Here is a 23,957-nt window from a genome sequence, read left to right as displayed (position 1 = left end):
TTGTTGTTCATTGTAAGCAGAGATAGATAATGCCGCAGGTGGACCGGCGGCTCCAGGGATAGACGGTGGAGCTCTGTGAACCAATGTTGCCTCGGCCAAGTTGGGGCTATTAAAATTAGAGTACAAGGCTCCACCTAAATTTTCCTGAGGACTCTGGGAAGCATCAGGAATGGCGGAAAGGCGGACGCAAAGACGTTGCGCCATGCGATGGAAGATGCATTCCCTAGAGACCCTGACTAGGGATGCCAACTTGCGAAGTGTGGGCATTTGGCGTTCATTCTCGTCGCAAATAGATCTATTTGCGGCGTGCCCCATCTGGAGAAGATCTGGTCGATAATTTGTTGATCTAGCTCGCCCTCGTGTGACGATATTTTCTGCCTGCTCAACGCGTCGGTGAGCACATTGTCCGTGCCTGGGACATATTCCGCCCTTAGGGTTATATTGTGGAGTATGAGCCAATTCCAGATTTTTTTGCAACTCGCGAGAGTGTGTCAGCGAGCGTGGCCTTCCCTCTTTGTTGAGGTAGTGCTTAGTCGTGGTGTTGTCTGTCCGGATGAGCACCAGGGAATGTTTTATTCTTGGCAGGAAAGCTTGAAGGGCCAGGAAGAACGCCCGCAGTTCAAGCAGATTGATATGTAGTTTCTTCTCCATAGGAGACCACTTTCCGCTTATCTGTAGCTCTTGCAGAAAAACTCCACAGCCTTTCAAGGAGGCGCCTGTTGTGACAACATGAGGGGCAGCCGGAAGCAGGAATGACAAGCCTTGAGACAGGTTTTGAGATGACGACCACCATTGCAGGGCTCCGACCATCTGAGGATTCACTTTTATGTGGTCGTCGAATGACCCTGTGCATTGGACCCACTGCTTCGAGAGCGCCTCCAGTAGAGGTCTCATTCGTAGTCGACAGTGAGGAATCAGGAGGATACACAATGACATCATCCCCAGGAGGGATTTGAAGAGGCGGACTGTCAAGACTTTCTTCGAGGCTACTATAGCAGCTAGTGCAAGGAGCTTGTTCATCCTCTCTCTGGATGGGAAAGCTTTTGCTGACCGTGTGTCCAGGGTTGCACCTAGGAAACTGATGCACTGACAAGGTTGTAGGACCAATTTTTCCTGATTGAGGGTGAGACCCAAGCAATAGCAAAGCTTTAAACAGGCATTGGGAGACCTGGACACGTCTTCTAAGGATGGAGCCTTGACCAGCCAGCCATTCAGATACGGAAAAACTTGGTAATGGCACTGTCTGAAATATGCCGCCACCGGGGAACGACATTTCGTGAATATGCGCGGTGCAGACTTGAGCCCGAAGGCAGAAGGTGAAACTTCAAGTGTCTGCCCACTACTGCAAATCGAAAGTCCTTTTTATGATTCCTGTGAAATGGGATATGGAAGTAAGCGTCCTGTAGGACTAGGGACGCTTTAAAAATCCTGCTCTTCCAGTAGTTGCAAGACCTCCTCGATTACCATGCGAAACGACTGCTTCTTTAGGAATTTGTTGAGGGCCCTGAAGTCCAAGATTGGTCTCCACTTCTTGTCTTTTTTCTGGATCAAAAAGAAGCGGGAATAAAACCCTTTTCCCTTCTGAGGTGGAGGTACTCTCTCTATTGCTCCTTTCTACAGCATAATCGAAATCTCTCGTAGAAGCAGCCCTATATTTTCGCTGTCCTTTACCTTGAAAGGACAACTTCCCAAAAGAGGATTGCTTGTTTTGCTGTTGTTGGCGCTGTTGGTATTGCGGTCTACTCAGGCCTGAAGAGCAGGAAGCCTTGTATTGATAATTTCCTCTGTAGGAAAACCGCCCTCTTCCTCCATTTCCACTAAAGGACTGGTTCTTATACTGAAGAGTGCCCAAAGCTCTCGCAGTGTCTGCTTCATTAATCTTTTGTGCCAAATAGCAACTGGCTATCATATGGCATGTCCAAAATCTTTGTTTGCACCTCAGGATGGAAAGAGCCATCCTTGGAGCCGCAAGACTGCTGCTCCAGCCAACTGGCGGAACCTTGTCATAGTGATATCCATCGCGCAGTCTATAGTTTCTGACGCCGATGCTTCACCATCTAGCAGAATACTCTTTGAATGAATCTGGCAATTCTGACAGGTATGGGGCTATGTGTGCCCACAATTGTCTAGGATAGCGTCTCAAGAGTGCTAGGGCGTTCGCGGTCTTTACCGTCATTGCCGACATTGAGGAAAACCTGTTCCCAATGTTGTCCAATCTTTCCCCCCCTTATCAGGAGGAAGCGACAAAGGGGCCGAAGGATTCCTGGAGTTCTTCAGGGCTGCCTGTGTCCGGCTTAGGATATCCTGTTAAACACGCCAGTGCTGTATCTGGCGCCCTATACCCCTTCTGATTATAGGTAATCGATAATCGGTTTTGACCTTAATGCCTTCTTGAGAGGTTCTTAGAAGTCATACAAGAAGCAGTCCTGTTCTTGAGAGGCCATTGAGATCTTAAAACGTTGAGCAGCCTTCTCAACCACCTTATAAGAGATTCCAGAATTGTCGGAATTTCCCTCGTCGACGAGCCCGTGGACGAGATCGCAGTCATAGACTATGCCGTCGTAGACGAGCAGTCATAGACAAGGCCGTCGTAGACGACGCCATAGACGATCCATCGTAGACGAGGCCGTCGACGCAGTCGTAGACGAGCCATCGTAGAGGAGCCATCGTAGATGAGGCCGTCGTAGACGAGGCCATCGTAGACTAGGCCATCATAGACGAGGCCATCATAGACAAGGCCATTCTAGACTAGGACATCGTCGACGCCGTAGACAGGCCGTCGTAGACGAGCAGTCATAGACGAGGCCGTCGATGGCGATGCCGTCGTAGACGAGCCATCGAAGACGAGCCCTCGTAGATGAGGCCATCATAGACGAGGCCATCGTCGACGCCGTAGACAGGCCGTCGTAGACGAGCAGTCATAGACGAGCTATTGTAGACAAGCCATCGTAGATGAGGCCATCGTAGACAAGCCATCATAGATGAGGCCATCGTAGACAAGCCATCGTAGATGAGGCCATCGTAGACAAGCCATTGTAGATGAGGCCATTGTAGACAAGCCATCATAGATGAGGCCATCGTAGACAAGCCATTGTAGATGAGGCCATCGTAGACAAGCCATCATAGATGAGGCCATCGTAGATGAGGTCATCGTAGATGAGGCCGTCGTAGACGAGCAGTCATAGACGAGGCCTTTGTCGACGCTCTCGTCGTCGTAAACGCTCTCGTCGACGCTCTCGTCGTCGTCGACGCTGTCATCGATGCTCTCATCGTTGACGACGCTCTCGTCGTCGACTCTGTCGTCGTAGACTAGCCTTTGTAGATGAGCCATCATAGACGAGCCATCGTAGACGAGGCTATCATAGATGAGGCCATCATCGACGCCCTAGACAGGCCGTCGTAGACGAGTAGTCATAGACGAGGCCATCGTCGACGAGCCGTTGTAGACAAGCCATCGTAGACGAGCCATCGTAGATGAGCCGTCGTAGACGAGGCATCGTAGATGAGTCATCGTAGACGAGGCATCGTAGACGAGGCCATCGTAGACGAAGAGGCTGTAATAGGCAATGCTGATGGTTTTTTCATCGACGATCCTGTTGACGAGGTTGGCTTCTTAGTCTTTACCTCAAAAGGTATAGAAGATGCCTTTCTGAAGGGTCCTATAACCAGAGGAGGTGATTTTGACGGCTCAGAAGTCGTCTTTTTTACATGATTTTTCTCCTAAAGCAAGTCCTTTACTCTCCTTTTCCACAGAGTGAGGAGATTTTGAAGGACTGTGCCAGAAGACCCATGAGTGGTCTTTTTGAGGGCCTTCTCAGGACGTTCCCCTGAGGAATGAGTCTGAGGAGATTCTCTCTCATTTGAGGTCTCCTAGACGTTGAGGACAACGCCTCATCACGGTCACTGGTGAAAATAAAAAACCTCCTTTCTGGTCTTAGTGTTTGACACCATATTAAAAGTCGCCCTTCACGACCTCTCAAAAACTTACTTGAGAAAGTGCGACGGACCTTGCAGTCTTTGGCCTGCGGTATAGACAGTAAATGCAGTCAGTGTGAGGATCAGAGCAGAGAAACCTCTTCCTTACCAGACCTTCTTTAAAGAATGTATTTGAAGATAATCCATAGTTATTTATTGAAGTGAAAAAACACAGAAACTGATCAGAGCTCAGAGGAGACTCCCTTAGCACAACGTGCGGTAGAAAATCTGAGGGACTGAGGCTCCTGCCAGGAAGGTTCTAGAGGGAGGTGATAGCTGATTGGCTCTTCTCTAGAGTTTGGTCCTTTTTACAAAAGGACATGGATATGTTACTAAGGTGAGGCCTTTAGCCCTACTATTCTCTATGTATGTCTATAGGACATTACTTTTTTATGTACTGGAGACTCCTGTCTCGACGACGGGGAATGATTCAGGCATGTGAATCTATGAAAGACACCCATAATACTGGATAAGGGGCTTCTCTTTGAGGTTGGGGTGGAAAGGGACCAGGCTGCTGTGACTGAGGATGTTAGATTGTTTTAAAACATTCCTAGAGTTAAAGTTTTTTCCAAAAAGCTCTGGAGTGTGTGGTGCCCTATTGGTTGGTACAGTAGCAGTGTAGTAAAAATAGAAATAGGAATATAAGATATATGTCATTCATTTGAATGCATTACTGACAATGGTAATTATTGACAATGCAAGGTTTTCCCCATTGATTTTGGGTTCAGGAAAGTTGAGGATGTGAAATATCCTGAGGGTGCCACACACAGTATTTCCATCTACCTGATTGAATATATTTGTAATGAATGCATAGTATTGAGTAGTGTGCATGTAATAAATGTACTTTTCCTTATTAGAAGAAAAGGCACTGACTGGACAAATATTTATTTAGGGTTATGTACCAGCAAGCTTGGGTTACTAGTCCACACCTTTTGAAATGATGTGATGGTGGGGTGGACTTTAAGAGAATTGTTTCCTTTAGAGGGATCACTTACCATAGTGTCCTTTGAACTCCAGCACTTCAGAAACTAGGCCTGTATGAGGAGCGAACTTCTCTACAAGTACCTTTACCACACCATAGAATGGGACAAAAGGCTGGATCTTTCGTCTTCGGTTAACTGAGCCTTAGCAAACTCCCACCTTGTGCTCTTAATTTGTTGCAGCCTTGAGGTGTGAGGCTGCTTGGCTACTAGGAAATCCTGGCTTGCCAGGCATGGGCTCAGTGGTAGGGGTGCCCCTCCGAGTAAGGCGGAAGGCAAAAGTGTGCCCCTACAGGGAGACTTAGTAAGTTTCACAGGGGGCATTGCAGGATCCCTAGTTGCTCTCCATCTTGACAGCTTGGAGGCTAGAAAGTGGCTCAAGGTGGCCCAGTGGCACTTCCAGCTGCACTGTGGTGCTTGAGAGGCCCTTTTCCTAGAACTTCTGGGGCCTCATTTATGAGGCCTTGCGTCAGTTTTGCGCTGCTGATGCGTCACTTTTTGTGACGCATCGGTGGCGTAAAACATGCGCCTTGTTGCGCCATATTTAAAAAGTGCTGCATCTAGGTAGATGCGTCACTTTTTAAACCCCTGCGCCACATTATATCTGCGTCAGGTATAATGTATGCAGAGGGGGCGTTCCCCCGCAAAAAGCCTCGTAATACTGACGCAGTGAAATCTATGAGATTTCACTGTGTCACTTTTAGGACGTTGTTGCGTCAAAATCTTGATACTGCCTCACAGCAGGCGTAAGACTGACGCAAGCCCTTTCACATGGGGCTTTCCCCATGTGAAAGGATGCATTGCTGGAGTTGCGTCACTTTTGTGACACACTCCAGCAATGCGTCACTTTTGCGCTTACAGATACGTCAGAAATACTGACATATCTGTAACTCCTTGCGACATGATGCGTCATACATTAAATATTACGCATCATTGGTGTTGCAAGGAGTGCGCAGTGAAAAGTGACGCATCGCTGTTTTCACACAGCGATGCGTCACTTTTCATAAATAAGGCCCCTGGTGTTAATTTGGCAAGTGAAGAAGCCAAAGATTGACATATTTTGTACCACGCTAAGTTCTGCAGTCCCAATGCTACCCTTTATTCCACACTTTGTTCAAAGCAAGTTGCTGAACACTCCTCCAGCTGACCACAAGTACAGAGATGACAAAGAAATTTAGGCAGCAGCAACACCCAGCTACAAGCTGTGTACAGCATCCAGCAATGCACTGTAGGGCACTGCATGGAGCGCTCCTTCCGCTTCTGAATATGTCAAGTCTCTGGTATTCTCAGAGCACTTCTCTCAGCACTGATCTTCCCAAAGATGAGACAATTACTTGCAGCCTTTCATATCAATTGAGGCACTTATCTGCCTTTTACACTCCCAATATGACGCCATTCTGCTGTGCCATAAAACATTGCAGTAATATATGAAGTGTTCGGTACCTTTAACTACTTGTTATGAGTGACCAAGGTCCTGCTTTGTGGAGTGAGCTTACTTATCAAAAGTAAATGCATTTCCTTTTAAGTTACTGATTAATGGCCCGCGCTGCTATCCTGCATCAGTTGCTGAGTCTTCGTTTGGTGTCCGATGCTTGAGGACAGGCTGATTATGGGCTGCTGATTTATTACCTTGTACTTATCTCTGCTTGGCTTCTGAATTTTCTATGTAACATTTACCAGGAAATTTGAGACTTTTGAAAAGTTGGAACCTACAGCGTATTCCGGATAGCCCACGCTATCATTGGTATAATTTCTCTCAACGAAGCAATTACCCGGTGAGTGTTTCTCCTGTATTTCGTGGATCCCACACAGCCCAGGGCTATTTTATGGGCTATTTCAAGCCCACTTCCTTATTTCGGATCAGTGTGCTCAATTGTTTCATCAACACAGGTAAGCCACTGAGTAAGCACCCTTGTGTATGAGCTTGATATAATTTCTTCAGTGTACATGCCTAGACTAAAAGTAAATACTTAGCTGGACAAGCATATGTCCTACTGGCACTAACTTTATTGTCTGATCTTTTTCAGCTTTAAGTATCGACTCTGTGCCAACAAGCTCATATTTCAATGCTTGTGATATTACAAGTTTACAGCAATGTGTCTTCATAACTTGAGAACTTAGAAACACCTATTGGCTTGTCAGAACTGTGTAATTACCCATATCATCTTTTCATTGGATGGTGGCATCTTAAACAATTGTTTTCAATTGCTTCTAACAATTTAGCTCCAATCTCACCATTGCTACAACATCCTGGCAATCCATTAGTTTAGCGGAATGCTTGGTTAAGATCTTTTGAGAACTATCTAATCAAATTCAAATTTCAAATTTATTATTTGAGTACTTAAAATCATAACAAAATGTTAAAACCATATGACTCACGTGTACATGTATTAATTTAAGGAGCGGCGAAAAGGAACTTTGATTAGTACAACAGCAGTGCAGTAGTCTAGTAGTAAAATTGGGTAAGATTTAAAAAATTGTCCGAATGTACATTTGTCTTTTACGGATCAAGTTCATTAAGTAACATGACAGTCACGGAGTGGTTTTAAGAAAGTTTAAAAAAGGGAGACAAGTCAATATGACAGCTGGTTTTGAAATGCTGAACACAGTGTCCATATGGGCCTTGCTGAAGGGGGCCGGTGGCCGCTTGAGTTTTTATTGCAGGGTGATATCTGGACCAACCGGCGAAAGAATTGCTGCCTTTTCTTTCCCCAACGTTTTTGCCACTCTGGCAACAAATTTGGTAAATCGAATGTTCAGCATTACATTTTCTTGATTCATAGCTGCCAATATTGCCTGGCGACATGTACGAACGGCAAATTTAATCCACTCCGCTCTCAGTAAGGTCCTTCTGTCATATAACAGAGCTGGGCATGCGCAGGCTATGTGCTCCAGACTTTCAGAGTGGTAGCCGCATTCCCTACATTCGATTTTCTGATTAAGGTGCCGCCGTTGTGGTAAATGCTTTAAAAAAGGCCATTTGCCTACCTTTAGGGCCATAAATTTGACCTTCCAGAAGATTGAATAAGTACTTGATAGGTAGGATGACTCAACTCCCGGTTTGTAATCTGAGACAATGGTCCAAGCGTGCTTCCTTCTAGATAATTTTGCTCTAATCGCAGTTTGAGCTGATGGCTTTGAACCTAAAAGAAAGTCAGCTATTTTGTTTGGGAAATGAAGGGCAGCACGGTTTTAATAATTCGCCTCCAGCTAACGCCATATCTGGACAATACAGAGATTCTAATGATTATTCTGAAGTGATTACAAAACTTAGCATCAAATTCTCAACCTAGCGTTCTATTGGAGAGATTTAAATGTTTCAAGAAGAAACAAACAACTGATGAAACTGTTGAAGATTTTTTATCAGCATTGAGGGCATTAGCTGCTACGTGCAATTTTGGATCGTCCATTATCCACCTTCCAATGAATAACATGGCTAGGAACTGGTCTGAGCAGGCGTTAGTTTTTGGAGATATTCGCGCTTAGCGAATATTTCCAACGCTACTCATGTGTTGGTAATAGGCGATATCGATGTTAGCGACTGCTGTCAGTCGCTAACAGGTTGGGAACGCCCACTTTGCATGTCATTAGTGATAAATATTGCTGACATGCAAAGCGGGCCCCAAACCGCTCGCTATCGCCTACAAGCTGTCGCGAACTGCAGTTAGCGACAACTTGCATATAGGGCGATAGAATTATTGCCGCTTAGCGGGCGAAAACGGGTGCTAAAGCGGCATAATTCACTATCGCCACCCTTGATAATATGCCCCCTCGTTATTTCAGCCCCAGCTTTAAATCAATTTATAGCAGGCAGAAAGTGTTGTTTCTAGTCAAGTTGGATTGGGGGCTGTGATTTCACAGTTATGTCAGGACAAAGAAACACCATTGCTTTTGCCTCTCGCTCTCTCAGTAGCGAAAGGCAGTAGTGCGGAAGCCAATTACTGTGCCATTGAGCGAGAGCAACTGGCATACTGTTTGGCAGTGGAAAGGTTCAAGACTTTCATTTGGGTTTCCTAATTTGATGTATTCACAGACCACAAAGCAATGCTCTGCCTGCAGGAGGTTCTGCTGCATATTTGAAAACAATACTAATGAATGTTTGACAAACTATTTACTGGCAGCTACTTACCAACCAGTGGCTTGTGGTGAATGGGTTGGAGCCTAGTCATTTATAAAGCAAAATACGCCTGTGGTTGTTGTAGTGTTAAAGACCATGATGTAGTGAAGAAGATATTTATATAGCTGAAATAGGAGTTGTTTGACTTCGTCAGCCCGCATGCCCTCCCCTCCGCTGACTACATCCTCCTGGGAGACCTCAACTTCCATCTGGAGAACAACAACGACCGCAACACCAGCACCCTGCTCGACAACCTCGCCAACCTCGGACTCAAGCAACTGGTGTCCACCCCCACCCACCTCGCCGGACACACACTCGACGCAGTCTTCTCCTCCAGCACAGACATCGACTTCAGCCACGCCACAGAGCTTCAATGGACGGACCACAGCTGCGTCCACTTCACCTTCAAGAGAACGACGACCCACCAACACCAGCAACAGGCCGCCCGCAGAAGCTGGAACAAGATCACAGCAGACCAGCTCGCCACCTCCCTGAGCCTGCACCCTCCTGCCAGCTCAGCGAACCCCAGCCAGGCCGCCGACAACCTCACGAAGTGGATAAGCAACTGCGCGGACGAACTCGCCCCACTGAAGACCCCGCCTAGCAGACCCGGCAGCAAGAAGGCCCCATGGTTCACCGACGAACTCAAGAGCTCCAAGAAGAACTGCCGAGCCCTCGAGAAAGTCTGGAAAAGGGAACCGACACTGGACAACAGGACCTCCTTCAAACTTGCCACCCGAAAACACCACCAGCTGATCCGCGCCGCCAAGAAAACAGCTTTCAAGGACCGGTTGGACAACAACGCACACAACTGCAAAGAACTCTTCAACATCGTGAAAGAGCTCTCCAACCCCAGCGCAGGAAACAACGACATCACCCCATCGCAAGACCTCTGCAACTCCCTCGCCTCATACTTCCACAACAAGATCACGGACATACACAACAGCTTCAACAACCAACCAACGCACACCATGACCGAACAACCACCCCCCACCACCACCCTCCACGCCTGGACCCCGATCAGCACCGAAGACACCATCCGCACGATGAACTCCATCCACTCCGGATCTCCGACCGACCCCTGCCCTCACCACGTCTTCAACAAGGCCGACGCTGTCATCGCACCCCACTTGCGAGACATCATCAACACATCCTTCGACACCACCATCTTCCCCGAGAGCTGGAAACACGCCGAACTCAGCGCTCTACTCAAGAAACCAACAGCAGACCCCACCGACCTCAAGAACTACCGCCCCATCTCGCTCCTCCCGTTTCCAGCTAAAGTCATCGAGAAGACCGTCAACAAGCAGATGGCCGCCTTCCTCGAGACGAACGGATCCCTCGACCCCTCACAGTCCGGCTTCCGAGCCAATCACAGCACCGAGACCGCCCTCATCGCTGCCACCGATGACATCCGAGCCCTGATGGACAATGGAGAAACAGTGGCCCTCATCCTCCTAGACCTCTCCGCGGCATTCGACACGGTCTGCCACCGCACCCTAGTACGGCGCCTCAGCAACATCGGAATCCAGGACAAGGCGCTGGAATGGATCATCTCCTTCCTCGGCGGAAGAACACAGAGAGTCCGCCTACCACCGTTCAAGTCAGAGGCCTCCGAAGTCACCTGCGGCGTCCCTCAAGGATCATCTCTGAGCCCCACTCTCTTCAACGTCTACATGAGCCCCCTCGCGGCCATCGTACGCAAACACAACCTCAGCATAATCTCCTACGCCGACGACACCCAGCTGATCCTCTCCCTGACCAACGACCCCGCCGCCGCCAGAGCCAACCTGCACGAAGGGATGAAAGAGGTGGCCGAGTGGATGACGACCAGCCGCCTGAAACTGAACTCGGACAAGACGGAGGTCCTCATCCTGGGCTCCTCGCCCTCCGCCTGGGACGACTCCTGGTGGCCTCCCGCCCTGGGCACCGCACCCAAACCGACAGACCACGCACGCAACCTGGGCTTCATCCTGGACTCCTCCCTCACCATGACCAGGCAAGTCAACAACGTCTCCTCAGCGTGCTTCAACATCCTACGCATGCTACGGAAGATCTTCTGGTGGATCCCCACCGAGACCAGGAAGACCGTCACCCAGGCCCTCGTCACCAGCCGACTGGACTACGGCAATGCCCTCTACGCCGGTACCACCGCCAAGCTCCAGAAGAGACTCCAGCGGATCCAGAACGCCTCAGCCAGACTCATCCTCGACATCCCACGAACCAGCCACATCTCCGGACATCTGAGAGACCTTCACTGGCTCCCCGTCAACAAAAGAATCACCTTCCGCCTCCTCACCCACGCACACAAAGCCCTACACGACCAAGGCCCGAGCTACCTCAACAGCCGACTCAACTTCTACGCTCCCAAACGCCACCTCCGATCAGCCAACCACGCCCTCGCCGCCGTCCCCCGCATCCGAAGAGCGACGACAGGAGGAAGGTCCTTCTCCTACCTGGCCGCCAGGACCTGGAACTCCCTCCCTCCCGACCTGCGCCTGACCCAAGACCACCTCTCCTTCAGGAAGAAGCTGAAGACCTGGCTGTTCGAGCAGTAGCGGCAACCCCCCCCCCCCCCCCCCCCCCCCCAGCGCCTTGAGACCCTACGGGTATGTAGCGCGCTCTACAAATGCCATTGATTGATTGATTGATTTGAAGTGGCACATAATGTATGGGGTAATTCAATGATCTCAATGTGTCTCCGCTGAAGCGGGAGGTACATTGACTGTCAACTTTACAACGTCTAAGGGAGACCCAGGTCGACACAGGCATGCTTCAGGTTTTCAAATCTACACAGAAAAAAAGGTACCCAGGCTTATGGGGAGCAATTCAACATCACAACTTCCCCATTTCTTCGATGTGAGATACATATGAGCACCATTGGCTACAGAACTCTGTATTTCTCTCTTCAAGGTTATTTTCAGTACAGACATCAATCAAGAAAGGTGATCATATACTTCTAATGAGATCTGTGCGCCTGGGACTGGGACAGATTCGGTACTCTGGGTACAGTGTTCAGGGTGACTTTGATAATGTTGCAGTATCAGCTAACATAAGGAGCCAATCAGATCCGACTGCTCTGTATAATCTGCTTTTCACAACTTTTATGTGCTGTTGAATACCTTGGATTTAGACTTCTCCCAGATGAGAATCTGAGGTTGTTATCTACCCGTTTAGGAACAAAAAAATTATTGATATTTTCTTAAGCATATTACCTTCAACCTGAAGTTGGTGTTTACCCATTCACAAAGGGTAAGGGCCCCCCAAGAGACCCCCTTCCCATTTGAAAATGGTTGAAATTTTTTTTTTTCAAGAGCAGGTAGTGGTCCCACGAATCACGGCCTACTCTTAAACTTTTCATTCTTTGTTTAAAACGTATCCCTTAGGGGCTGCATTTAAAAAAAAGAAAAATAGATTGCTTCATTTAAAAGCAATCACTGACAGGGTGATCTGCTGACCCCAGCAGGCCACCATCCATATGATTCTTGCAATTCCCAATGGGTATCAAACTGAGAGCTATTTTATTAATATTAATGAGGTAGGTCTATATGTGACTCCCTAGGAATCACAAAAAGTGTGGAGTGTAAAATAAAACACTCATTAGTACATTAGTGTATGCATTTATCAAACAGCAAAACACAAACATTTTTAACTGCATTGAGGGGTTTATACCAGACATATAGTTTTGGTGCATTTATGTTGGAAATACTGAGAGACAAATTAAACATTTATACAAAATCTAAAAGTTGACAGAAATATTTTGATTCTAGGTGACCTCTCAGTTGAAGGAGGTGTTGCCAGATCTAAAGATACTGAGCAAGGTAAAACTGTTAAGCATGTAGCATGATTAGCAAAACATGTGAGTGTGTAAAGATGCAGAATTAATGTGGGTTGACCGCCTCAGGGGGTTCACAAGTTCTTAATAAAGTTTTATCTCAGCTCCTTAACCTAGATGCACAAAGGTGGCGAAAGGGTCACAAGTTTGGAATCACCTTGTGGGGAGCGGGGGCATCAATGTAATTCTGTGTGTATCACCTTTGTAGAGAGGTAGAATGATGGGGGATAACCTGTGTAATACTCCTCCAGTAAGGATAACCGATCCTGGACTGATAAAGGAAGGTAGCTATGGAATAAACTCGTCATGAAGTTTGTCAGTGGTGCTCATCTGCCACTGATTGACGCATGTCAAGTCTCTAGTTAGTTATCATAGGCTAAAAATGTTCAGTTTAAAAAGGATTAAAGTACACAGCTCAGTGATTCTTATCCAGTATCTCACCCCAGACAAGGGTATAGTAAAAAGGAGTCTCTTGAAAGACATTACCTTATCAAGGTGATTATTACAGTGGCTGTCTAAAGCTGCTGACTTGTGACCATTTGTTTCTTATCAAAGGATTTGTGAAAATCTTTAGTGGGAGATTGCATGTACGCTATAGTACTAGTGTAAGTTCACCTTTTCAGCAGGACCTGCACACGATCCCAAGATTAGAGTTTCATCACAGTCTACTTTCGGTGTCCAGGACAAGTTGAATGCCCTTCTTTCCGCTTAGGTTCAAATCTGGCACACTGCATTGCGATAGTCCTGGTCAATGTCATCCAAAATACTGACTCTCCCTTTTTTTAAAAAGTTTCGAAATGCTTTATTGAAGAGAATACAAAAAAGCAATTACAAGTTGTAAAATAAAAACACAATCATGTCAAGCCAAGCGCATATAAATACATAATTAAGGAGCAATATATCTTTCTGATTGATTGATTGATAGGCTTTATTTCAGTATACAAATACCATAAAAGCAATACAAACATACAATCTATAAAAAATATCACACAATCTATTATACACAGTTGCATAAAAACAGATACAATAATTAATGAACAAGTTAAAACAAGGATTACATTGAAACAGCAAGCCTTCTATTGCAAATCAACCAAGCCCATTTCAAAAATTTTGACACAGCACATACAATCGCAGGGGTTGTGTCGGTCATTAAAATACGCATTACTACTATACATTGGCGAATGCCCAGCAATCTACAAAGTGGTTTGAGCCAACGGATTCGCGGGACACGATAGTCCGGGCATTCAAAGAAAATATGGGCAACTGACTCTACACGAGTTGGAAATAATGCACAAAAGGGTGAGAATTGCTGAAGGCCCTTCCAGCGGGCAACTAACTCCCCTACTGGTAAGGTCCCCACACGAAACTTAAAATACAGTGTGCGGTCAAACGGGATGGTGATAATGTCTAGATAGGGTTCGTATGCCGCCACATCCTTAAGTCTCGTGAAAGCTACTGTTGCATTGGAATGGGGTGAGTCTTGGTGTAATTTCGCAGAAACCCAATTCCAATACAGTTTTTTAATAGTGGCCTTGGGTGGTGCAGATTTTGTAGACCAAGCATCAGGTAACCCTATCTCCGTTAATAATCTTTTGACATCCCTCAACCATTTGATCCTAGACCACCCAGCCGTATCCATGACCTCAGACAGAGCCCCTGCATAGGAGGCTAATTCGGGCACCCGCCACAACCTCGTCCAAAGAAGAAGTGGACGGAGTTTGGCTTGATCCCCAATGGGTCTGCAGCCTAGATCCAATAGCACTGGCACAGTTGGAGTGCTTCGTGGCAGGGCCATCAGATCTTTCAGAAACATATTCTCTGATTTGGTTACTGGATCCAAGTTGCAGGTACCCCACAACTCAGCCCCATATAATGCAGCACTCACCCCTCTCGCTTTATATATGTCCACCACTGGGGCAATGGGTTTACAAGATGAGGAGCGATGTTTCTTAAGAAGGGCTCCTCCTACCCTTTTATGACCCAGTAGCATTTTATAGATATGAGCTTTCCAAGAGAGGGAGTCATTGAGGCGGACACCCAAATCGTCAAACTCGGAAACTCTCTCTAGTGGCTCTGAGTTCAGGGTCGGGGGTCTGCCAAGTTTCCTTGGGGGGTTCATAACCAGAAATTTAGTTTTGTCGGTATTGATTACTAACCCCCTCGATTGGCAAAACTCATAGAAGCTATTTAAAATGCTTTGCAGACCCATAGGGGACTTTGAAATGAGGAGGGTGTCGTCCGCAAAAAGCAGGGTAGGGATCCGTTTGCCTGCCAAGGAGGGAGCGTCCGAGGAAGTGCCAAGCAGATGTTCAACCACTCCGTTTACATAGAGCGAGTGGGCGCCAGGACACATCCTTGTCGGACTCCCCTACCTACGGGAATTCTTTCTATTTTTTCGCCCTTCGTGCCCCAACGCACCTGTGCAAAATTGCCATCATGAAATTTTAACAGTAGAGAAAGAATGTAAGAGGGCAACCCTAGGTCCACCAAGACCTTCCATAATTTCTGTCTGGGAACCAGATCGAAAGCAGTTTTTAAATCTATGAAGGCCAGGTATAGACTACCCCCGCCCACCACCACCATCTTCCAGTGCAGAAGAGTTAATCTGAAGGCCTGCTCGATGGTCCCGGTACCAGATCGGGACCCAGCTTGGAGGTCCGACAGAATGTTGTTGTTGTCCATCCATTTGAGCATCCTTCGCAATATCACCTTCCCCGCCAGTTTTTGGGTGGAGTCAATTAAACTTATTGGCCGGTAGTTGGCAGGATTGTCCCGACACCCCTTCTTGTATATCGGGACAACCTCTGCCCCCTTCCAGGATTCAGGTATGGGCGCGCCCTCATTGATGGCATTTAACAGAGAGGATATAAGAGTCCCCCACTCCTTGGGGCTTGCCCGTATTATATCACCTGGTAACCCATCAGGCCCCGCTGCTTTTAGCGGAACCAGGGGTTTAATTGCATCCAGCACCTCTCTTTCAGTAAAAGGATCGGTCTCTAATCCCGTTATAAGAATTCCTGTGAGGGGTGCATTATTAGTAGGTGGGTCGCTTACAGTGTAGAGTGATGAAAAGTGGTTAACCCAGCTCTGTGGGGGGATATTGCACATCATCAGTGTGCTGTCTGGCCTGTCTCTAGATCTTAAAAGGGTCCAAAAACCTCTTGCATCCCTATTCAAACTTGCTTTCCTCAGATCCTCCCAGAAGCAGTCCTCCCATTCCTTCTTTGCTGCAATCACAGTAAGTGAGTAGTTTTTCCTAGCCAGTCGTATGTCGTCCAATGACCTGCTCTTCACAGCGCAAATTAAGGAACTTTTCATCTCCCTACATTTTTTTGTGTACCAGGCATAGGGGTTCTGCCTAGGTTTGGGCTTGCCAGCACGAGGACCCGTGTTAGGAAGATAGAAGAGTTCACTCAAGGCCTTGGCGGTATCACAAAAGAGTGACGCTACTTCCTCTGGATGTACATCTTTCTATAATTAGAAGATGAATATATTTGTATAAGAACGATTCAGAATTAGTAAAGCATACACTACTAAAGTAGGACCCTAAAAACTTGAATTGAAAAATATGAACACAATATTGAAAAAATGCATTTTATTCATTTTTAGGAGAAAGAATGAAAAGACAGTAAAAAAGAGAAGAAAAGAGAGAAGAATAAAGAGAAAAGAAAGAAAGAAAAAAAGAAAATAAGAAAGTAGGATATTGCATATATTTATAGTGCAAAAATTAACAGCAGTGCAATAATAATAATAAACATTTAATAAACATTCTAGTCTTTATGGGGGTTCATAACTAATAACCATAGATATGGATTGAGCAGGTTGCCTGGATAAGAATGAGGTGAGTGGCGACCATAATAAATCTTTTTTGATCATTAAAGGAATAGAGGTAGCGTGAGCTGGACAACATTCCATTCAACTTAACCCATATGCGTAGCTAAATCTTTTTCACCAAAGCACATATTTAAAGGTCAATTTTCTCGTAAGAACAAGAATGGCATTTGGCATTGTTAGAAAACTTGAATTTATGTAAATTCATGGGGGTTAAGAATAATCTGTTATAGAAATAATATAATGTTTGGGTTGTGCTTGCCAAACGAAAGGAAGTGTGGATCTTGCCCATACTGAATTCCTTGTTTGAGAGAAGAACTCTTGATGAAGATCAGTTTCCCACATTAGCTCTATTTTGCTTGAAAATCAGAAGAACCGATCAAAATCTTATATATGCCAGTAGCCTTCATTAGTGAAGAGAAGAGAAATCCAATGTAAAAGGTGTAGGCTGTGTATGGAAACAGAAGTGGAGTATTGGGAAATATATAGAAGAAGAAGAGTCCCAAGGAGTTGGTAATGAGTGGCGCAGTATGAAGATATGTCATATTTATCCTGGATTTTGGAGAAATATAAGAGCAAACCTTTAGAAGTAGATGACCGACGGTTATAATCCCTTTGTTTATCCATTCTTTTAATTAAAGAACTCTATTATTTAATTTTATGTGTCTGTTGTACCAAATTGGAGTTTGTGAAATAATTCCAGAACATGAATTGAAGGAAATTATTAAAGGTTTAATAATAGCTATAGAGTGGGTAAGTATTGTAGAAGAACATGCCTTTGGGGGTTGAGAAATGGGAACCATCTCCCTGAAAGCAAATAGTGTATATTTAGCATGTTCCAGTTGACCCCAAACTGTTGATATTTCTTTTGGATTTAACGAGAGGAAAGTCCAAATATATTTCAGTGTGAAGGCAGAATGGTATAGCCTAAGATTCAGGAAGTTAACCCCTCCACCGTCTTTGGATTGATGAAGACGGGTTAACGAGATCCGAGGTTTGTGTATGTTCCACAAGAATTGAACCAAGGAGTGGTTTTAAAAAAGTAACTGGAAATATGATTGTGAGCATTGACAACTAAAATGTTACAATCAGTAATAACATAATTTTAATTATAGCTAGTCTACCCCACCAGGACAGATCTAGAAGGGACCAACCCTCCACCAACAAAGCTATTTTTTTATAATACCATTGAGATTAATTTTAATAATTTCTTTGATGCTATTTGAGTAAAGTATACCTAAACATTTAATACATTTTTTTGAGTTTCATGTGAATCCAGAGTCCTTAAACATATCTGGGAGGCAGTATTTGTTTAAGGGCAAGGCCTTTGATGATTTATCTATATTGAATTTATACCCAGAGACTGTTGAGTATGAATTTAGTAATGATAAGAACTTGGGTAGTGATGTGCTGTGGTAGGATAAATATAAAAAATATCATCAGCATATGCTGTACATTTTTTATCGATGTCCTTAAAGTGGAAGCCTGAAAAAGTTGAGGAACGGCAAATTGTTTCTAAAAAGGGTTCTAGTGATAGAATAAATAAAATTGGGTATAAAGGGCAGACCTGTCTAGTCCCTTTATGAAGAGAAAAATTGCTGGATTGCTTACGATTGACCCAAATTGAGGTAGAGGGTTCTGAATAGGATAACTGAATATAATGAGGACTAAAACCATGCCATTTTAATGCTCCAAACATAAATTCCCAATTCACCCGATTGAAAGCCTTTTCTGCTTCAAGAGTTATGGCAGCTAAAGGGGAATTCAGTTTAGAGGCCAAATGAATGATGTTAGGGAAAGTTCTAGAATTAGAAATAGAGCGTCCTTCACAAACCAAGACTGTTGTAAGTCAACTAAATGAGAATGACAGGATAAATATGGAGTGCCAATAATTTGGTGAAAATCTTACAGTCCGTATTAATCAGTGAGAGAGGTCTATAGTTACTACATTGAGAAAGATGTTTACCTTTTTTTGGGAGCAGACAAAGCATAGCCTAAAAAAACAGCCTTGTGTCCGTCAGGTGTTCAAAAAATTAGCAATAAGAAGTAATAACTTAGAAATTAAAAGATGTTTGTCATGAAGGTAAATGAACACAGAAAAGCCATCAGGCCCGGGTGTTTTATCTTTTGGAAGTTGGTTGATGTCATTTAAAATCTCTTGCTCAGAAATTGGAGTATCAAGAGACGATTAATCTACTATGCTATCTGGAGATTTAGGGATTTATTGAAAAAAAACATCTAACTGTTCAGTTGAAGGAGAGAATTCTGGGGTATATAACTTCGTATAATATTCTGAGAAACACTCTAATATTTTGGAGTCACTAATATGCCTAATCTCATCTGTGTCGGTTATAGCAACAATCTTAGATTTCTGCTTTTTTATTTTAAGGTTAAACTGGAGTAGGCTACCACAAGCATTGTCCCAGGACTGTTTGTCATACTGCAGCTTGGCCCTAAGTTTAGACAAAGTATCATTGCGATTAGAATAAAAAAAATATTCATTATCTAATACTTTAATTTGCCTTAAAAGTTGCCCAGAGTCCTTAAGAACCTTCCTCTTCTTTTTTGCGACAAAATCTATTATAAAGCCCCTTACAGTTCCTTTAAAGGTGTCCCAAATGAAATTCATCTGCATGTCTGAGGTGCAAAAAAATTGTAAAATGTTCTGTAAATTGTTTATCAAGCAGAAGGGCATTGTTAAATCTCCACCTGCGAGTAAGGGAAATGGGGGTAGGATACTCCAAATGTAAAATGACGGAAGCATAATCTAAAATGAGGGTTGAACCGGCATGTGTCAGGAATTGGAGAATAGTTCGGGTGAAAAATATGTAATCTATTCTAGAATGACAGTTATGGAGAGAAAAAAAGTAAATTCTAAGACATCTGGATGAGAGGTTCTCCAAACATTAACTAACCCTTTAGAGGATATGGTTCTCTGAAAGGCTCTGTGTATTTTATGAGGAATAAACTTAGTCTGAGATCTACGATCAAAAAAGGGGGCCATAAACTGATTACAATCTCTTCCACTGTAAGATTATCTAAAGAATGAGAAGATAACAGAGATGAAAAATCATTCCAGAATAGCAAATCGAAACCATTAGGGTAATAGACATTTCAAATAGAAAACTGGGTATTTTTTATCCTAATATGTAACAAATGTCTTCTTCCAGTATCATCTTTAAACTCATTAAACAATTGAATATTTAACTATGTATGAAAGAGTATAAGAACACAGTTTTTGTTTTTTACAGCAGGGCAGCTGAAAACACTCCCAACCCATTGTCTGCGCATGGAGGCTATGTCCTGTTCTTCATGATGTTTTTCTTGCAATACAGCAATTTGACATTTTAATTTTTATAAATGTGACAACACCTGTTGCTTCTTAACAGGATTACGAAGACCTTCAACATTCCATGACACAATAGTAAGTTACACATGGAAAATAACACAATGAACAATTAAAGAACACACAATAAAAAACCCACAGTAAATATAATGCTTATCCAACCATAAAGGTTCAGGTAGCAAGGGGTGAAATGTGGCCACAGGAATGAGCAGGTTAGCATAAATAGCCCTCTAGTGACCACAAAGACGAAATAGAAACGAAATGGACAGCATTAACAAGGTAATCCGATAGAACAGACCAATTGAGTGAAAAATAGAGTCACAATAAAGGCTAATCCAATATCAACTAATGCACCTTTGTAGAATACATATAAGAGGCATAGGCTAAGGACCCACTCAAACTGCCCTTAAACATCGCTATGTATTATTGAATATAACATGATAAAGTCAAATGAAGAAATTAAAACAGCCTTCACCTGTTTAGACAGATGTCACATGTCTATTCAGCCCTCCTTGTCGAAGAAATAGAGGAAATAATCCCTGGTTTGTCATCTCCCCAGAAGATACAGGCTAAAAGCTCTTAAAATGTTGGCCGAAGTGCTTAGTGCGCCAGGAGCGGCAGAGAAAAGGCAATAAAACAGTTAATTAGACCAATTAAAGGTGTAAAAACATACCCTGTCGATCCCTAGGAGCTTCTGACGCCTATTAACATAGTTGTTCTGGCCGCATTCTGCCAAATGGGCGTCCCTCCGTAAGAACGGCTCATCGGTGTTTCTGGAGCAGCTATAGCGAGCGCCCATCTTGTCTTGCCACTGCCGCCAATCCCTGGCTCTTCCTTTTACGCCATTCTATGAATTATAGTCTCAAAAGTGTTTCTTGTGCAGTATGCAGCACCATTAAAGATGTTTAGGATTCTAACATCAAATAGGCAGTCAAGATGTTTCAAGCATCAACTAGCTGTGATTGGGTCTGCAGCATTCCATCAAGACAAAAAGGGGCCTAGCTCCATAACCCTATTCAGAATACCTAACTTTCTGGTTGTCAGCTATGGCTGGAATACAAAGGTAAGTGACTTTGAAATCCTAGCCCAAGTAGGTGGCAAAGGGGGAAAGTACCCTATCCAAGTGCAATGTTTGACCTGTAATGAAAGTAAAAAGAAAAAAACACGGTACAGCTATTTGCTATTTTTTTGTGTCGGGTATTCAAATTAGTAACCATCAACTCAAATGGGGTCTCACGGGGTAACTTGGTTATTGACAGTAAAAATAACTTTTTTTTAACAGTATTTGTTTCTAAGAAGCCACCATAGGGCTCAGTGCAAGAATAGCAATTACAGTTGCAAAATTAGCAATTAAACATATGTTAATTGGTGGATCACAGCATTCAGTGTTTGATGCATTGTATGATGTGATTAGAAGATGGACTCTGCAATGTTTCATGTTTTCAAAAATGTCTTTGTTCTAGCCTGCCCTTTTGTTTTAGGGTTACCACATAGAAACAGCAATGGTATGCCTTAGGCAATTTTAATATTAGTGATCAATTGCACCAAAAAGTGGTTGGTGCAAGTCTAGTGTGCATACCTCTAGCTGAGCAGTTTGCTTAATTAATAGATCGTGGTGTGTATGAGAAAATGAAAAGTGTGCCCCACCCCTTTAAATAGCTCATTTACTCTTTTGAGCCCACCCTTAGCAAAGCTGGACGCTTGGGGTAGGAGCACACCTGATGATGAAGCATGCAACCTTGCATTGGTGAGGGCCCTGTGTCTTTTTACCCAAAAAGTAATTTTGCATGTGACTCAGTACTTTATTCAGGCTCTCTCCCGGCTAATTGAAACTTCATCTGCTTCCTTTTATTTCATTTACATAATACAGGGAGGGCTAGTTGTGGTATGAAGTATCAAATATCCTCTCACTCCTCCTGTTGGTAAATAAATGAAAGCAAACAACTAACTAATCAGTGTCTCTTAATCCAAAGTAATGGCATATGAGTGCCACCGAGAAGGCCTAGACTTATGAAGTTTCACCTTGGTGGGGGCATCCTGGAAGAAGTCATAGTCTATCCAAAGTTACACATTCATATGGACAAGAAGTAGCCTAACACGCAGACCACAAACCTCAGTGAATGCAAATCTGAAAGTAACCCTGCATTACATGAGAAATGTGCCCACACATTGACAAGGTGGTGCAGACCAAAGTGAGTAGTCGCACCAGTCCTTGAGGCAGCCTTCCATCCCATGCTGGATATAATTTGCATTGCTCCAAATAGATAAGTTGTCAAGAGAAACAACTCCAAGTACAGCCACCTTGTGAACCCTGCAAGCAGGACTAGCTCGTTGCCCCACACCCTGCAAAATCACGGAAGATACTAAAGAAGGACAGCAGGAAGGCTGCACTTTAACGACTCCCAAAAGAGATATGCAAAAATGCAACTTCATTAGCAGTTGCTGAAGAGCACATAGTCAATTAGAGCGTGTTTCAATACAAGAAAGAACTGGTCACTTAGCTCAGGGCAGGAGTGTTTAGCATTTGTGGCCATCCTGCAAGATATGTGAACACCTTGCCTAATCCTCAGGTATGGAGGTTCTTTGCTGAGGCTGTACAAACTCCATAAAAAATATTACAATCTGTGATATAAACTGTATCAACACAAATACATTTGTAAACATGTCAAGTTGATAATTGACAAACAGCCATGATCTGACTTAACCTGTCTCTGTAAAAGATCCTGGACATGAGGCAGCATGTAAAGTCATGAACCAACAGGACAATTTGTCATGTAATTTATCAGCTAAAAGGTAAACAGAGTAAAGTGGGAAATTCTCTTCCAATAGTTGAAAAAAATATTAAGGTCGGACATACCTGGTGAAAATGTCGATTTTTAAAAAGAGCAAGATAAGAGCTCTTTGCGGCTTCACATAAAACTCAGAAAAAATGACAAAGTGTAAAGTACCTTTTGGTGAGGCTAAATCGCAATCACGCGGTCTGTAATTCATGCATGTATTTGGGCCCTTTGGTAAGTCTAAAAGCCAGTGTAATGATGATTCAACCCAAACCTCATCAGCAAGAAGTGATGGTAATAGAAACTAACCCTGGTAATATAAGCTTCCATCAAAGGGACAGTTTTTGACATACAATAGACTTGAACAGATAATTTGGAAAGCTCTACGTCTTCTCTATAACCTTGACCTGTCAATGCAAAAGCGTCTGGGTGCATTTCAGATCCGCCTTCACTGAGACCCTTGCGGTTGAGTAGTGCGCTATACAAGTATCAATTTACTATCAATTCAGGTCTTTCAAAGAGTTCAGGGTGGCCCAGAGGGGGAAGTGCGGTTTGAACATACCTTAACCATAATCATAGTCGTCCTCATATTTATTGTACAGTTAAAAAAAACCTTTCCAAAAAGCAGACATAAAATGCTGAATATTACTAAAAACCTTTGCAAGTAAAAATAATGTTGAAGTGCTATGTGTGCTAAAGACCGTATGCTTAGTGCATAGTAGGACTAACCAAGGAATTGTCTAAGCATAATCAAGGGACACAAAATCCCTTATAATGTCCTGATAAAGCTTTGTCTTTGGCCAAGAGGCCGTTCCTAACCTAAAGCCCTTCTCATTAATGGACAAGGAGCTAGAGTGTCTGGTAAATGCTCAACTCCTAATGAATGCAGAGTGCCTTGTGTCACACCAAAAAGACGCAATAGAGATTTGTTTTCAGATGTATGATGCGCAGCCCCTTCCTTGTAACCCCATATGTTGCTACCAAGGTCCACTGATAAGATGCACTTAACCTGATAGTTTTTAAGGAGTGCCTACAACGGCTTCTTACCTAATCTCGAGGCGAAGTTGGAAACTGTTGTGGTAGTTCTAGCAAACAC

At 44.1% G+C, this 23,957-nt stretch overlaps 1 protein-coding gene across 1 annotated transcript in view; it reads left to right on the top strand.

The window, feature by feature from the left end:
- Nucleotides 1–6,700: 6,700 nt before the first annotated feature.
- Nucleotides 6,701–23,957, top strand: part of LOC147724775 (ly6/PLAUR domain-containing protein 2-like) — a 153,274-nt gene continuing 136,017 nt past the window's right edge. Inside the window, exon 1 of the mRNA XM_086966295.1 lies at nucleotides 6,701–6,845. Coding sequence (XP_086822421.1) covers nucleotides 6,782–6,845 — 64 coding nt within the window. The 5' untranslated portion in view covers nucleotides 6,701–6,781. The remainder of the gene's footprint in view (nucleotides 6,846–23,957) is intronic.

The sequence above is a fragment of the Lissotriton vulgaris genome, chromosome 4_1 (genome assembly GCF_964263255.1).
Source record: "Lissotriton vulgaris chromosome 4_1, aLisVul1.2, whole genome shotgun sequence".
NCBI classification, from domain to species: Eukaryota; Metazoa; Chordata; class Amphibia; order Caudata; family Salamandridae; genus Lissotriton; species Lissotriton vulgaris.
The sequence above is the reverse complement of the archived record's forward strand: the minus strand, read 5'-3'. Positions and strand labels throughout refer to the sequence as shown.